General features: G+C 52.1%; 1 protein-coding gene across 2 annotated transcripts in view; it reads right to left on the bottom strand.

Annotated features, from left to right (window-relative positions):
• SPTB (spectrin beta, erythrocytic) overlaps positions 1 to 2,622 on the bottom strand; it is a 77,762-nt gene extending 75,140 nt beyond the window's left edge. For both annotated transcript variants that reach the window (XM_067550653.1, XM_067550651.1), the window contains exons 1-2: positions 2,424 to 2,622; positions 793 to 995 (exon numbers count right to left, since the gene is read on the bottom strand). In XM_067550653.1, coding sequence (XP_067406754.1) covers positions 793 to 940 — 148 coding nt within the window. In that variant the 5' untranslated portion in view covers positions 941 to 995; positions 2,424 to 2,622. The remainder of the gene's footprint in view (positions 1 to 792; positions 996 to 2,423) is intronic.
• Between the last annotated feature and the right edge of the window lie 14,136 nt (positions 2,623 to 16,758).

Below are 16,758 nucleotides of genomic sequence, written 5' to 3'. Positions count from 1 at the left end.
AGCTTTACCCACAACTCCCATTTCCTGCCAAGTCTGGGAGGGGTTAAATGGCTGGAGGGCAGAGGCCGCTGTGAGGAAGAGGCAAAAAGAGGCTGTGTGGTGGGGGATAATATTGGGAGGGGGACCTAGGTGGCAGTGCTTTGCCCACAGAGGAGAGGAGGGGGAGGGCCTAGAAAGGACAGAAGAACCTTGCAGGGTTTTGGCTTGGCTGGTGCCTGTTCGAGTCCCGAGCTGGGATCTTCTCCAGACAGTTTTGTGCCCGTTTGGGGATGTGTCTGAGCCCCAGGTAGATTGTTTGATCCTTATTTTCCCAAGGGTGCGTGTGTGCTGCTTGGCACACTGACAGAGAGACAGAAGTGCCTCCCCGGTAAATTATCATCACCCCTAGGGCAGAGTTTAGTTCACACTGGCTGGGCCAAGCCCAGGGGTGTCATGTACTTCACTAGGGAAGGACTCCCCCGGCTCCCAGCAAAGTTCATCTACCCAAATGAAACCCTGTTTCTCCCAGGGTCCCCTGCGTGGTGCTTGGGAGGTCTGTGTTGTACTGCACCCTGCCCTGCCCCAGTCCGCTTGTGTTCTTTGGGGCCAGATTCAGCAAAGCATCCTCTCACCAGCAAAGCATGTGCTGCTCAGTTTTAAGACAACTGGACAGCTCAAAATGAAGCACGGGCTCAAGCGTTTTCCTGAACTGGGGCCTCCGAAGGTAAGGCAAACCAGAGACCCAGAAGGGCTCCATCCGGGAGGTGCTGCGACCTCAAGAGAAGGGCGCCCTAAAGGAGCGAAGCGCCGTACCTGCCAGAGCTTTGATCCGGGACCTCTCGTAGAGCCGAGCGGAGCTGTTGTCATTATCCAGCTCATCGTCCGAGGCCTCCCAGCGTGCATTGATCCGGCTGTACTGCTGCTGAATGTCCAGGTGATCGTAGTCGGGGGTGGAGGTCATGTTCCGGGCCTTCCACAGCTTCTCTGGCTTTGGTTACGGGGGGAAAAAAGGGCCCCTGCAGAAAAGCACATGGGAACGTCAGCCTCTTCCTGTGACTCTCCGGGGAAACTTACATGCCGCCTCCCAAGACACAACCGGCTCATTCAGTGGAGCAACATGCCGTGATGGCCACCAGGACAGATTTCTGCCCCAAGCTCCGGCACTTTATGAAATAGCGCAGCAGCCCCAGAAGCAGATCAGCCCGGCAGAGCTGAAGGCACTCAAGCCACTGCACCCAGCAGGCAGAGACGTAACTCCCAAGAAGCCTGTTTCCCCAGAGGCCAGTCTACTTGTGCATACAGTTATCCAGAGACAGTCTCTTTCCTCATACTGGCGCAACACTTCTATAATTTGTCCTGCCAATAACCTATCACTGAATGGAGTTAAAGTGAGACATAAGTGCCCGTCTGACTGGGGAAATAAGTATCAGGAATATTATCCAGAAAGTAAGGCCCTGATTCAGAAAAGTGTGGACACACAGGTTCGGTATTGCCAAGCCTCGCTGTATATTTAGGCTCCAACTTCAGGAGTCCTGTGATAAGGCAAGAATTTCAGAATTTTTAAAATGTATTTATTTTTAATTTAACTTTAAGAATTTAATTTTTTAAAGTGTATTTCTAGCCCTCACGGTTGCAGAGAAAAGCTGGGAAATGTGACCTAAAAGGGATTACTTTTTTAAAATCTCAAGATCTTTTAAAACTAATCTCATGCTATTTTGGGGCCTGGTTTAGGATTTTTGAAAGCTTCAGGTTGGCGACCCAGTATTAGGTAAATGCTTAAATACCATTGATTTTACATAAAGACAAGCAAATGTTTGCTTTTAAGCACATGCTTAAATACTCTCTTGAATCAGGGCCTATATCTCCCTAGCAGCACAGCTGAAAGGAACAGCTGTAAATACCGGGCCAGCTTCAAAACAGCGCTGGCATTTGTACATCACTGCGTTATCACAGCTGGCCAGAAATCCTGGGCTAAAGGAAATTCCTATACTTTAACGTTTGTTTTGTCCTGAATCAGGATGAAAAATTGCAATATCAAAAAATTCTGCACAATGGAAAGCTCCAAAGAAAAAGCTCAGTTTGAAATGTTTGTCTGCACTTCCGATCGGCATATTTTGGCAATAATTGATGCCCACTGAGCTGCCACAGTGCCTCATGGGAGATATAGTCCAGCCAGGCCCCCAGAGGAGAATGAAGGCATGAGATACAAGAACTACAGCTCCCATAAGGACCCACAGCAGCTCAGGAAGAAACAGATCAACGTCAAATTGACCACTCCAAAATATTTTCTTTAGATTTTCCCCAGTGGGGAAAAAAAATCAAAATCAAAATTTTTGGGTACAATTTTGCAGAAAGTGCAATTTACTGTGGGAAAAACATTTTGAGGGAAGATTTGCCAGGTTTGCAGCTTCCTCGGAAAGTCCTCATGAAACAGAGAGACTTACCGCTTTCATTTTTTAGGGAAGCCAATATGCTGCTGGTGATGGTTCCAGTCCTGGGTCCTCTCTGAAGCCATGCTAGATCCCTGCTGAGTGGGTACACCAAAAAGTCACTCGGTCACTTTTTACCTTCCTTAACAAGCATGCCCTGGCCAAAAGCAAAGATGAGGACTAATCTCTTTCTCTTGCAGGAAACCCAAAGGGGGAAGAGACCAGGGAGAGGGGTCATCTCCTAGTGGGCAACAGGCAAGGTGTCCCACCCCCAGCAGCTCCAAGGATGCACTTCCCATTCTAGCTAGAGCTCTCATGGTCATTTTGCCTTCCATGGAAATGCAGCCTCCTCTGGGGTGAAGCCCATCCACTGTTTAACAGCGTGCAGCAACACTTTAAAGGCAGGGACTAAAGAACAATCTCAGGTCCAATGGAAGCTGCATGTGAAAAACGAACCATCCAGTGCAATAACACCTCCCTTCTGGTTTCAGATGGTCCCGTGTGGGGCAGGACAGACACTGGCAGCACACAGACCGACTCTCCGGGACACATCATGGTGCCAGGGGAACTGGAAGCAGAAATCGCACCAGCAGGTTGAGATTTCAAATGTGCCAAACTCGCTACCACGTCTGGCCAGGCTAGATTTTGATTAACACTGGAGGATGGCCCAGTTCTCACTGGCAACTAAACCCCCAGCCAGGAGCTTCAAACACAAGCAGCCTAACTTTAGCAACCAAGGGCACTGTGGCCCAGTTAGAGCACTGAACTAGGACACAGGAGACCTATCTCTGCCACGGCCCTTCTGGGTGAGCTTGGGCAAGTCACTTCCCCCAAGTCCCTGTGCCTCAGTTTCCCCATCTGCCCAGTGGAGACCATGATACTTTGTAAAGTGCTTTGAGATCAGCTGATGACAAATGCCAGCTACGAGTTGACGCTGGGTCTCCCACATCCCTGAAGAGTTTCCTACCCCTTGGGCTACGTGGGGGTGGGATGAGAAACACGACCCTGGTCCTCAGATACCTTCCCAGTCCAAATGCCATTGAAACCGGTCCCTGCCGTGCAAAGTTTTGGCTTCAAAAAATCAGCATTTTCTGATGAGGAAATGCTTTGCTGAAAAAGCCCTGCCCAGCTCCTCTCCTTGTGGCCCTCTGTACGGGGATGGGAGAGGGATCAGAATGAGAAAGCTGCCACCCAATGAGCATCCTTTCTCCTGGGCACCCCGCACAAGAGAAGCCCCTGGTATGCCTCTATCATGGCCCCTTCCGGCAGAGAGAGGATGGATGGGTGGAGTTGGCCGGTTGAGTTCTCTCCATGGAAGCCGGGGGAGTTGCACCAGCAGAGAATTCAGGGATGAGTTTGAATGGGGCTTTGCTGCAAAGCGTCCGTGTTTAATCTGCTAATGAGGATTTAGTGTCTCATGCCACTTTGGAAGAGCTCCTCTGGCACTGGCTCGTTGGGAGCACAGCCAAGCCTCTGGGGACATAGCTGAGATGCCATCTCTGGTATTTACAGGAGAAAAGGAACACCTTAAATATACCAGATTGCGGAAAGAGGTTGCTCCCAGACAGAAAGTCGCCAGGCACATTTCACATTAAGTATGAAACCACTACCCCAGACTGTAGGGACACAGTCGTGCAATGCCCATTTCATCTCTGCTATCAGGCTCACCCCTGCCATTTGTCCAGGACTTACTGCAGGCTCCGGCATTTTTCTCTGGGGCAAGGCACACAGATGCTCCTCCCAAGAGGATGTCCTGCCTGCACTGTCCCAGCTCTGGGCCAGAGCAGCCCGAGCGACGCGGTAGGAGACAGCTCGCAGCTCATTCCTCTCTCGCACACCGAGGTGTATTTCAGGCCACCCCCTGCACTTTATTTGCACTTCTTCTGTGCTGATGCTGTGGTGGTCCTGCTCCAGGTTCTCTGGGAAGCAGCAACGCCTGGCACACGCTGGCTGCCAGAGCTGGACAGGTGCCTTGCTAATAACCACACGCAGCTCCAGTGTCCCTTTCATCCCCAGGAGTGCTTCGCGGCCTGCACGTAGACAGGGAACCACCCTGCACTGGGGGACAGCCACTTCCTGGTCACTAGCCCCCGTTCAGTTTAGGACAGGAAGTGAGCCAGATTGCCTCTCAGGGACCCTGCGACTGCTCTGCCTGGCAGCGGGGGGACCCGCTGCTCCCTTCCCAGAGCCCCACTGGGGGCTCGCTGCAGGAGCCGCATGTGGAAAGGCGGCAAGGCTGATGGGGCGGGTACCAGCCGCTCGGCTTTCAGCGCAGGCTGGGGCTGGCTTTAGACGGGCACCTCGGTATAGACGGCTTTGTGCCTCCAGCGGGTCTGTTGGCCCAACCTGGAGGGCCAAGCCCAGCAGGACACCCTGGGGGAATTGCTGTCAGGTTCCCCTGCACTGGCAGCCTAGCTCACAGCATCCAGCGTCAGTGCAGCCGGCACTCCTGGCTCTCGCCTAACTGAATGGCTGTTGGGGTTGGGAAGGGGAGAGGGCAGCTTCCGCTGTTCAGATACGGAAGCGGCCAAACCTTGTTCCCATCTAGCTGAATGGATCCTTTCCCCCTCCTGCCATCTGCCATGGGGCCCCATGGAAACGTCACCAGAAATCACCCCCCTGGGACGGACGCAGCTACGCCAGCAGAGTTCTTAGGACAGACCTGGCCCTGGCCAAGGTGCCCCAGAGTAACAGAGTCACCCCACATCTAGGTAAGTGGTGCCAATGTTACTGACCCAGTGGTTATTAACGTAAAGCTAGGCTAACGGAGGGTTTGCTGAGCTAAGGCAGAGCCAGGCTGAAACAGAGCGGCAGGATCTCCCGGGGGACCGGGGTTAGCTGAACAAGCCGGGGTTTTAGGCGCTTTCCAACCCTCCTAAGGTTTAGCCTATCACTAGTTAACAGGTCAAAACTGCAGGGAGGGCTGCAGATCTGTTTTCAATGCTGGACCGCTTCCCTGGCCCCACCCACCTGCCCCATGTGCAGCCATTGATAGCGGCCCGGCTCGAGTGGCTGCTCTAGAAAGGTCAGACAGACATTGAGCTTGTCTACCATCCGCCGTGCACTGTCCTATGATACATTAGTAGCATTACGATTGCACCGAGGGGCCCCAGCTGAGATCAGGGCCCTGTTGGGCTGGGCACTGCACAGACACACAGGGAGAGACAGGCCCTGTTCCGAAGAGCTTACCGTCTAAATACACAGGGACGGGAAATGTCCAAGAGACACAGCAGGTCGGTGGCACAGCCAGGAACAAAACCCAGCTCTCCAGACTTCCAGCCCCGAGGCCTGCCCATGAAAGAAGGCTCCCTTCCTGACTGCGCTGTGGGACATACCGTTTCCTTTACACCAAGGATCTGGGCTCCCTGGTGGGGCCAGAGCTGCACTGCTATAGACACAGTCCCAATAGCCGTGCAGCAAAGCTTCAGCTGACACTTCTCCGTGATGAGATTTCTTTTGGGAAGGAAGCACACACGACTGACTCACTGGGCAAATTCCCCCTTCCTGGGAGCAATTCCTCACCTCCTTTCCAGGACGTGTTTCCCTTTCATGTGCCGGCCAGGCTGCTTCTCAACAGGATGCCGAGACAGTGCGCAGCTGACTCCGGAGCACGGTGTGGTGCAGCGATCTCATTCTCAGAGGGGAAGAGAAGGGAAGGATGAGCAGGCCGTCTTGTTCAGAATGCCAATGGGGCGTGCTGCATGAAAACAGCCGGCTCTCGCGACCTGGTCTGCATTCCCGATACCTTCTGCCTGCCCACCAGGGAAGGAACCTAAGAGCTGGTCTGCGCTTCAGTTTGTGGTGGGTCAACCTCCTGAGATGTTTTGCCTTAAAGTGCCTTGCGTCCACAAGCAAAATATTTTCTTGTGGCTCCCGCGACCCAGATGATGGGCTCAAACAAGAGGAATGCTGGGAATTATAGTGGTGGAGCCATGATTCCATGGCCGCCTGGTAGGAAGGCATCCCACCGGGGCACAGCACTCAACATCGCTGAACGCATGCAGACCAGGAGCTGAGCAATGCGCCATGAGATGTCTGAGTGGAATGCTTACGCTCATTCTGAAAAAGATGAGGCAACATTACACTGGACAATGCAGTGGATGCAAACTGAGTGCGTAATAGTGGTTGTGGATCACTTCACATGGGAGGGAACGGCAAAAAAAAAGCCTGTCACCAAGTTAAAAGCATAGACTTGACCTAACTGGTCTGCTTTCCCAGCGAACACACTGGAGGGAGAGGGGCCACTCACAGCCGATGCTAGATGCAGAAGAGATTTGTCGGTGCCATTGCATAGTCAAGGCGGGAGGGACCCCAACCGTTCCCCGATTCCCTTTGAAAGGTGGCAGGCTGCTGTAAGCTGTACCAGAGAGCAACAGGACCCTTTCTGGGTGTCACTGGAGCCTGAGTACAGCGCTCCCAAGGCACAGCTTGATAGTATTATCATCCAGTTTACTGAATGACACAAATAACAGTATCACCCGAAACAGCTGTAGCCAAGCCGCCGGGTTGTGAGTTCCCCAGGCGGCCTCCTCCTCCGCCTGGAATTAAAAAGAGCTCTTTCCAGCACGCCTGGTGTAGAAATTCCCCTCTAAAAGTAGCCCAGCTTCAAATAGCCAGGCTAAGGTGATATCGGCACCAGCTGTCCAATGCTCCCTCCTCTCCCAGCAGGCCGGGGGCACTGCATACCTGTGCCGGTCGTTTGAAAGATTTAGGTCTAGACCCTTACTATCTATAACTGCCTGGAAGCAACTGTCAATTCAGAAAGGATCAGGAAGGCTAAGGTGTCTCCAGCAGCGCCAGCGCTCATCGGCCAGCAAGCCCCACCCGGGAGATTTAGGAAGGTTAACGTTATCCTTGCTAAGAACAAAAGGAATTCCAGGGGAGAGAATCAGGCTGCTCTCACCATTTGGGGAAACAGCTGATGGCAAAGAATGTTAAGACTCTCAGGGGACCGAGTAACCCCAGGGGAAACAGAGGCCGGCATTTTAATTTCCACTCAGAAAAGCCCTATTTTCTAGCTCTGGCCATCAAGTATTTTCTAGTGCGGAGGATGCGGGGCAGTAATTCATAGATCTTATGGGCAGAAAGAACCAATCTGATGATATAGTTTGGCCTCCCCCCGGCACAGAACCGTCCCACACCTCTTCTCCGCTACAAGTAGTAATGCCATTGTCTGGGGCTCATCTGGGGCACCGAGTTCTGTTCTGGTCAACCCCATTCAAGGCTGATGAATTCCAATGGGAACAGGCGCAGAGAAGAGCTATAAGGGTGGTCAGGGGACCGGAGGGCCGATCTTATGAGAGGAGAGGCCCAGCTTGACAAAGCCCTGGCTGGGATGATTGAGTTGGGGTTGGCCCTGCTTTGAGCAGGGGATGGGACTAGATGACCTCCTGGGGTCCCTTCCAACCCTAACCTTCTATGATTCTATAGGACTGGAAGAGCTGGGCTTGCGTTGACTGACAAACGCAGGCTGAGAGGATCTGATTGCGCTCTATAAATATGCCAGGGGGCCGGGAGACAACCGGGAGGGTGAGGAGCTATTAAAGCTAACAGATGAAGTTGGAACAAGTCCAAATGGGGATAGACTGACCAGCAATGATCTGAGGCTGGGAATGAGAAGGCGGCTACTAACCACCCAAGGAGGGGGTCCAGGAACAGCCTCCCAAGAGGAACAGTGGAGGGCAAAGAACATGACTAGCTTGAAGATGGGGCCAGATTGGTTCATTTACAGGATGACCTGGACTCGATGACCCAGGAGGGCCCTCCCTTTTCCACGTCCGTTCACACCAACACTTCCTGCCAATCAGCGGTGACCATGGGCCCAGCAGCTACTTCGCTTTGGCTGTAGAAGCAAAGCTGCCGGAGCACTCAGACATCCCGAGGAATCAGACACTGACAGCCCATCCCGCTCACTGCCCCGCACTCCCAGGGCATGGAGGGATGCAGCGGGATCTGCTAGTGTCCGCTGCCAACGGCCACGCAGGGACGAGGCACTAGAGGAGCGCAGATCCGAGCTGCAGCCGCAGTGAGCGCCTTGCTTTTGCTGGTGATGTGAAACGGAAATGTCTACAAATCAAATTCCTCCTGGGGTTAAGACGTTCACTGCCAGGTCCTCAGCCGGTGCAAGTCGGCAGAGACCCAGGGCACAGCACTAATTTGCACCAGCTGATCCCGCGGTCTCCAGTGCAGCTGGGAACCTGGCCCCGCTGATTCCAAGGGAACTATGGCCGATCTGCAGCTGGGAACCTGCTAAATTGACTCCAATGGAGTCCAGCTGGGGATCTGTCCCTGCTCCCTGGTCCCTTCCGCTGGTGTGTGGAGTACTGTGAGGGGGTGATAGAGAACCCTAGGCCCTTTTCTAAAGGAGTCAGGGATGGCCCCGGTGTCACTGGCCATGCTAATCATTGGCTATTGCTGTAGGTGCTATTGCTTTAAGGACAGTGACCATGCCAGGATATTTGGCACAGGTTTGGACGGGGGCAACGGAAGGCTGTCCAGCACCCTGTTCACCTCCCGTCCAGTAACCAGGGGAGCACCACTGACTTCCTCCAGGAGCCAGGGCTGCATCATGCCAGCCAATAGCACTGCTCTCTTGGAAGCCCTTGGAAACTACTAATGTGGCTGGCTGGGCCTTGTTTCGACTTCTGGGAGGCCTTTGACTTGGTTCTGCACGACATTTTGATTAAAAAACTAGAACAATATAAAGTGAACAGGCACATGTTAAATGTATTAAAAACTGGCTAACTGATAGGTCTCAGAATATAACTGTAAATGGGAAATCATCATCATCGAACGGGTGTGTTTCTAATGGGGACTAGCTGAGATCAGTTCCTGGCCCTTCACTGTTTAATGTTTTTATCAATGGCCTGGAAGTGAGCCTGATCACTGATAAAGTTTGCAGGTGACACAAAGATGGGGGAGTGGTGAATAATGAAGAGGACAGGTCACTGTTATAGAGTGATCTAGATCACTTGGTAAGCTAGGGTCAAGCAAACAATGTGTGTTTTAATACAGCTAAATGTAAATGTATACATCTAGGAACAAAGAATGTGGGTCCTACTTACAGGTTGGGTGACTATCCTGGGAAGCAGAGACTGAAAAAGATTTGCGGGTCGTGGTAGATAATCAGCTGAACATGAGCTCCCAGTGTGATTCTGTGGCCAAAAATGTTAAGGCAACCCTTGGATGTATAAAGAGAGGAATCTCAAGTAGGAGTTGTGACATTCTGTACCTCAAAATAGCACCCTGGAACCCCCATATTCACCACTGTGATATGATTATGATATGTTTGGTACAAAGTATGCTTGTGAGGTACCATCTGAGAAGTCATAATCTGTTGAATATTATTACGGTCCTGTTAAATTATGTGTGCTACCATTGTATGTGAAGTTATGAAGTTTTGCTATGTGTGTGTGACTGAAATATGTTGTGAGGTTGGGAGACGCCCACAGCTAGCCTTTTGGTGGCCACAAAGGAGCAACTAACACTGGCCAGACAGGCGTTGATGGCCCATCAAGAAGAATCGACTCTCCCAGAGACTCCTTGGAGAGAGCAAGGTACACAGTGGGGGGCTACCTAACCCCCATGTCACAGCCAGGCTCTTTCTAGCACCTGGAGAGAGAGTATAAATGAGGTTTGATGACATCACCACAGGGCCTTTCTCCTCCCCCATCTCAGCACCTGGAAGATTGTTTGGAAGACAAAGACTTTGAACTGGGGAGATTGGTCCTAGGCTGGGAAGGAAAATCCCGCCTGTGTAATAAGTAGTATAAACTGCCTGAAACATCCAGTGGGGCGAGACACCGCTTGATTCAAATCTTGCTTAGTCTGTAGAATTTAGACTGTGATTTTATTTTTATTTCTTATGTAACCAACTTTGATTTCTATTCCTGCTGCTTATAATCACTTCAAATCTAGCTTTCTGTAGTTAATCAATCTATTTTATATTTTACCTCAAACAGTGGGGTTTTGGGCTGAAGTGCTTAGAAAATCTCAGCTCAGTTAACAAGGGCTGTTGCACGTCCACCACCCTTTGCTGGAGCGGCAAACTAATTAATGAGCTTGCCCTGTCCAAGGGAGTCTTGAGCAGTGTAAGACAGTATAGTTCTGGGTATAGTTGGGTGGTTTGCTGGTGCCTGCCTTCATACAATTCATGAGCAGCTTAGAGAGCCTTCATGCAATTCAGCTGAGTGTGAGGCCCCACGTGCTGATGGCTGAGTGATCACAGCTCCTGGAGGGGTGCTGTGCTTGTCATTGGCATAGCACTGTAAGCGACAGCCCAGGCTGGATTGTTAAGGAGGAATAGTGGTCACACAGTTCCAGGTTGTACCCCCGGAATCCTGTCACAGGAGCAGAGAGGTTATTTTACCTTTGAATTTGACATTGGGGCTCCCGTTGCTGGATATGCTGTCTCCAGTTCTGGTGTCCCCAGGTCAAGAAGCAGGTCGATAAATTGGAGAGGGTTCAGAGAAGAGTCACAAGAATGATTAAAGGGCTAAAAACCTGACTTACATAGAGATACACTCAAAGCGCCCAAGAGAAAGCTAAGGGATGACTTGATTACAGTCTATACATACCTACATAGGGAACATGTATTTAATAATGGGCTCTTCAGTCTGGAAAAGAAAGGGCTAACATGATCCAATGGCTGGAAGTTGAAGCTACACAAATTCAGGCTGGAAGCAAGGTGCTCATTTTTAACTTTCAGAGCAATGAACCACTGGAACAATTTACCAAGGGCTGTGGTGAATTCTCCATCACTGCAATTTTTGATCCCAGCTCTGCTCTAGGAATTATTCTGGGGCAGGTCTCTGGCCTGTGTTTCCAGGAGGCCAGACTAGATGATTACAGTGGTCCCTTCTGGCCTTGAAATGGAGGAATCCTTGCTCCAGGCCCCCTGCTCAAGACACTGGAAAGCTCCAGTGCTGATGTACAGAGACACTTGTTAAGAGGGAGAAAAAACAAGCGAAAGCCAAACCCAGCTACAAAGAGCAAGCTGAAAACCTCCGTACACCTTTATCTGGGGCTGGCAGAGATGTACTGCGCCCTTTGTTTATCTCACAGCTTGTTACATCCACACCTATAGGAATGCCCTAATCAGCAATACCAGGGGCAGGCACTTGGCTAAGTACCGCTTTGGCGCTTGGAAGCAGTAGCAGGGACTCAGGCTGCAGGCTGTTCTGTGCAGGCAGAATCGCAGGGGGCACATGCCCCGAGCTGCTGGCGGGATCGGGGCCTGGGGGGGGGCAGCGTGTGTGTGATGCACATCCCCTTAACGTCTATTTCCACAGAGACAGCCAAAGCATCTGGCAGTTGAAAGATGCTTGATGGTTTCATCGGGGGAGGGATAACTTGGCTTCCTACATGGGGGCACCTAGTAAGGTGTCTAGCCGCCATCCCGCTCGGATGACGTGAGCATGTGGGTCAGACGTGGGATTGAACCGGGGCCACGGAGCGCAAGGCACTGCGGCTAAAGCTACAGGATCCCTTCCCGGAGGTGGAAGTTGCAACAGATTCAGAGCGGTCGTGGCTCAGAGGTGACCACCTAGCGCGCAGCGAGCCATGCGTCACACCCCGCCAGGGGCAAATCTTCAGCTGGAGCTAGGACAATCTCCGCCCATTGATGATCTGCCTCACCCCGGAGCCGCAGACATTTTGTCAAGTGTCGTGTTTCTCTGGCTATCGCTCCAAGCAGTTTCTGCAGTTTAAGGCCAGAACGGATCATTGAAACCATTCCACTCTGACCTTGATGGCACAGGCCACCAAAACCAGCCAGCTTCACAAACATTTTTTGGTTGGGAGCCCCTTTGAAAATATTTCAGGCTGTAGCAACCCCCTCCAAAAAAGTGATGACCCCCCCATGCCATGCCACCCTTACCGGCCAGCGCGAGGGCTGACAGCTCACAACCCCCCCCCAATAACCTAGTGACCCCCCTTAGGGATCATGACCCCCAGTTTGAGAACCCCGATCCAACCTGTTGTGAGCCATAGGCAGAGACAAGGTGAGACTGAGGTGCCACCAATGCAGTGAGAGGGAACGGATTAGGTGGGAGATGCCCAGCTGATTCCAGCAGGCAAACCACTCCCCGAGCTGCAGAGGAAGGAGAAACACCCCCTAAGGTCTTCATCAATCTGACCTGAGGGGAACTTCCTTCCTGACTCCAAATCTGGTCATCAGTTTGACCCCCAGCCAGGCAGCTAGAAAGAAGAGTCTCTGCATGTGCGCTTAACGCCAGCAGACAGCGAGTGTTCACAAAGCGTCCGGTGAGGGCACCCGGCTTCCGTGTGTGTCTGCTCTGACAGCAGGTGGGCACAAGAGTGGGCAGCGCACGCGCGACAATGGGGAGCGGCCAGCATGAAAGCACACGCCCTCCAATACCCGGCACTGGTGTGCTGCAACAGATGCTACCGTGCCTATGATAAATGTCATGGCCACACTGTCAGAGCGGACAGGTGCAGAGACACGCATGTACATGGCATGACGGCATGCAGGGGCGCTATAAAGCACGTGCTGTAAGCACAGCTAGCAGCATTCATGGACCCAACATGAGTGGCTAGCGTCCTGTGCGCTAGACTGGCAGAGTGAGTTTGCAGTGACGGCCAACAGCAGGTGTGCCCTGACAGCTGATGGCTGCCAAGTAATGAGAGAGAAGAGCGTGTGTGTCGCGCTTCGGTCCTGACAACAAGCACGCTACACCAGACCGACTCCGATCCAATCGCACACTCTTACGCCAGGCCAGCCCTGACTGGTATGTAGAGGCAGGAATCCAGGGGAAATCCAATGCCCCAGGGTGGGGTTACGGCTGCTCTCTTTTGGGTCAGATGGAAAGCGAGACCCTCCTCACTTGTCATGCAAAATCCCGTGGTGCTCTCCCGCTGTCCTGGCCCAGTTCCAGCATTGGTAAATACCTCCTGCCAACCTCACTTTCCCTGGCAGTTTCATCTGGATCCAGGGTTCCTCGTCACCCCCCAGATGGCCGTGTAGTCTTGCTGGGGGCCGCTAAGGGCCATTCTTAAGGTCAAATCTAGTCGATTATGAAGTCTGAGCTGGGCACCCTTGACAACGGCTGGGGGTTTCCAATCACATTTCCCTGGGTCTTTAAAAAAGTGTTTTTCCCTCCCCTGTTGCCACATGAAAGAGCCACACAAACCAGAGGGGAAACCGACATGAAACCAATACCACAAAGCACTGCCAAGTGGGCAGAGCAAACCAACTACCCAAGCCCTACCTGTTTCCGCTAATCTTGCGCATGTTTTAAGAACATTTGCTGGAACAGCAGCAGGGGAAACGTTCTCAGGAGAAAGTGTGGGGTTTAAATAGAGGGTATTGTATTAAACAGCTGCCGTGTTCTGCCCCAGAAGTGGCTGCATTTCAATGGGGCAGGAAGTGGAAGGACCCCTGTTGTAGCTGTAGCTGTCTTTCCCATTCCTCACTCCTCCCCCAAAGTTCAGGGTGAGAGGCTCCTACCCCTCACCCCCGCTGAAGCAGGATGGAGGTGACTTTGTCGGAAAGCGGTAGGGCCAGAGTCCCTCATTACTTCCCACATCAACACGTCACAGCAACTAGCTCCCCAACATCTTGCCATCACCTCCGCCGGACAATGCTCCTAGAACGAGCAGCACTGAAAGAGTTAATAGAGCCAACTCTGAAGCCTACTGATGACAGTGAAGCAGCAACATCCCTGGGGAGGGCACATGAGCTGGTGTTCCAGGCCGCCTGCCACCTCAGGCACATGTCGCTGCCTCACTGCACCGGCCGCCCGTGCTCTGATGATTATCTTCACAACAGCAAGGTGAGCCGTGCGCTGCTCAACCTGCTGCGGTGCTGGTCATACGGCACTGGCTCCTCCTTCTCATTTCCAGCAGCCACGCGACCTTAAGCGGCATCCCCCCGGCCCCCGATCTTACTTTCCCCTGTAGCTGCCACATGGTCACGGGTGGGAGAGGAGGCGCCGCAACCTCCTCCTTGCTCTGCAGGCCAAGGAATCATTGCATTGCAACGTCAAGGGGTACTGGGTAGGCTCCAGGGCCCTTCTGCACTAAGGATTTTTGCATGAGGTTGGTGCTGGAATAGCAGCTGCAGCAATAGCAAGCTCCAATACACCACAGCCCTGCGCTGGGGGCCATCCTACGAGAACAACTGAGACACCTTGGCTTAGCGACCTTTCAAACAAAAGATTCTGGGGCTCAATTAGGCAGCAACTTTTCTCTTGTTTTGCTGAGCAATCCATTATTCGGCTGATGGCAGCCCGAGCAGTTCTAATTCTAGGTCCGAGACTAGGGGTGTCTTGAGGCTCCAGAACATCAAGTCCAAACGTGTTGCTGTGACTACAAACTACACGCACAAAAGAATGCAAAGGCCGGCCTGACACCAAAGAAAAGAAGGCGTTGAACTAGACCATTCATAGGGTCATCCATTTCCAGGTCACAAGGGACCATTATGATCATCTCATGCAACCTTCTCCCGAACCGGGACCTCCATCTGGGAATCCTGCCCAGAACTTCTGGCTGAGCCAGAGTGGAGCTTTTAGAAAGAGAATCCAGTCTGATGGACTCCACCACATGCCTACATCAGCTGTTCCAATAATTAATTAGTGTCACGGCTAAAAATTTGCACCTTATTTCTAGCCTGACTTTTAAAAGGGTTAAGAACTTCAAGAACGACTAAGCATAAAAGTAGGCCTCAGCTGAGCTGAGCCAGGGATGGAAGGTTTGGTTCGGGAACTTTAAGATGATATCAGTGCAAAGAAGGTCTGGTCTATACTAAGAAAGGGTTGCTGCTATAGTGGAGATACAGCTTATCCCAGCAAAAAAGTGCTTTTGCACATTTCGTTTATAGCAGTTCCCCAAATAAAATAAGCCATACGGGCATAACTGTGTCTACACTGTATGCGAGGGCATGTAACCTAGTGGAAAGAGCACTGGTTTGGACATCTGGATTCTATTCCCAGCTCAGGAATAGACCTTAGCTGAGTCACTTTGCTTCTCTGTGCCTCAGTTTCCCATGTGTAAAAACAGGGGTAAAGTACTTGGGATCTGCTGATGGAAAGCACTATGTAAAAGCCAGGGCTTATTATTTTCTATTCCTCCTTTCACTGTTAGGTATTCAGTGTGGAGTGCAGCTCCCATTAGTAACCCTCTCTTCATAGACATTCGGAGCATTCATGTCTCAGATGAGCAATATGGGCGGGAGAACCCCGTAGAAGCACCTTTAAGTTTTGCAGGTCCCTGATTTTTGAGTACTTGATCTGGCAGAGGTTACATTGCATTCATGCTGCAAAGGGAGGGTCTTTGCCTTTAATATTTATACGCCACGTAACTCTGCGAAGTGCCTTGAGGCTCGTGAAGTGGGCCGCAGAAATCGACTAATAGATTAATGGAATGGCAGATGGGCCCAGGCCGTGGGCTGGCGTGTGGAATCTTGTTTATGTGTAGGAGGCACAATGCAGTGAGAGGCAGCAAGGTCACGTGCACTGAGGTGGGAATCAGGACACCTGGGTTCTATTCCCAACTCTCCTCTGTGACCCTAGACAAATTGCTTCCCCTCTGTGCCTCAGTTTCCCTTTGTCTGTTGAGGTTGTAAGCTCTTTGGGGCAGGGGCTGTCCCTCGCTGTGGGGATAGTACTCAGCACGATTCAGCCCTGATAGCAGCAGGGGTCTGTGAGCACTACTGTAATATGAGTTATAAACAACGTCCAAGGGGCTCCTCTGTTCTCCTTTGGCACGGATCGAGGGTAGACGAGCCATGTCACAGAACAGGCCTCCCGAGAAGAAAAACAGCTTTGAACGTAATTACTTCTGGGGGATCAAATTGTGCCGACAGCGTTCATTGAAAGAGCTGCTCTCAAACCTTTTAAGTCTTTTCACTTGGCGGTGCCTTAGAAATAACATCAGACAGAGAAGGGCCACCGGCAACGGCCTTTGTGCAGTGATGGATTCTCTCTGCTGCCCCTGCTGCGCTAATGAAGCAGCAAGGTTCTGACTCCCAACGGGAGAGCTCATCAGAGGCCAGCGTGAGCTCCCACGATTGGCATGGCAGGTAACCACCCTCACCCCTACCCTGTCACAGGCAAGCAAAGCAAACCTGATGAGACCTCGCCAGATCTACTGTGCTTGTCACAAGGAGCAGAGCAGGGATCGAACCTGCACAGCCTCTTGATCAGCACATTAAAGAGCACAGCCCTAGATAAGGCTCTAGCAGCTCCTTCAGTTGCTAGCCCTGGCCCAGCTACCACTAGTGGGGACTGAGTGCTGCCTGGCGGGGGTCACCCAGGCCAGCCCATTTCACCCTGATTTAGCTCTTCCCCGTACAGCACGTTGAGCCTGCGTTCCGGAGCCGGGAGCGTGCACA

Source organism: Emydura macquarii, unplaced genomic scaffold (genome assembly GCF_026122565.2).
Source record: "Emydura macquarii macquarii isolate MOO-44397 ecotype Brisbane River unplaced genomic scaffold, CSIRO-AGI_Emac_v2 contig_1305, whole genome shotgun sequence".
NCBI lineage: Eukaryota > Metazoa > Chordata > Testudines > Chelidae > Emydura > Emydura macquarii.
Note: the sequence above shows the minus strand (reverse complement) of the source record. Positions and strands in the feature narration are given on the sequence as shown.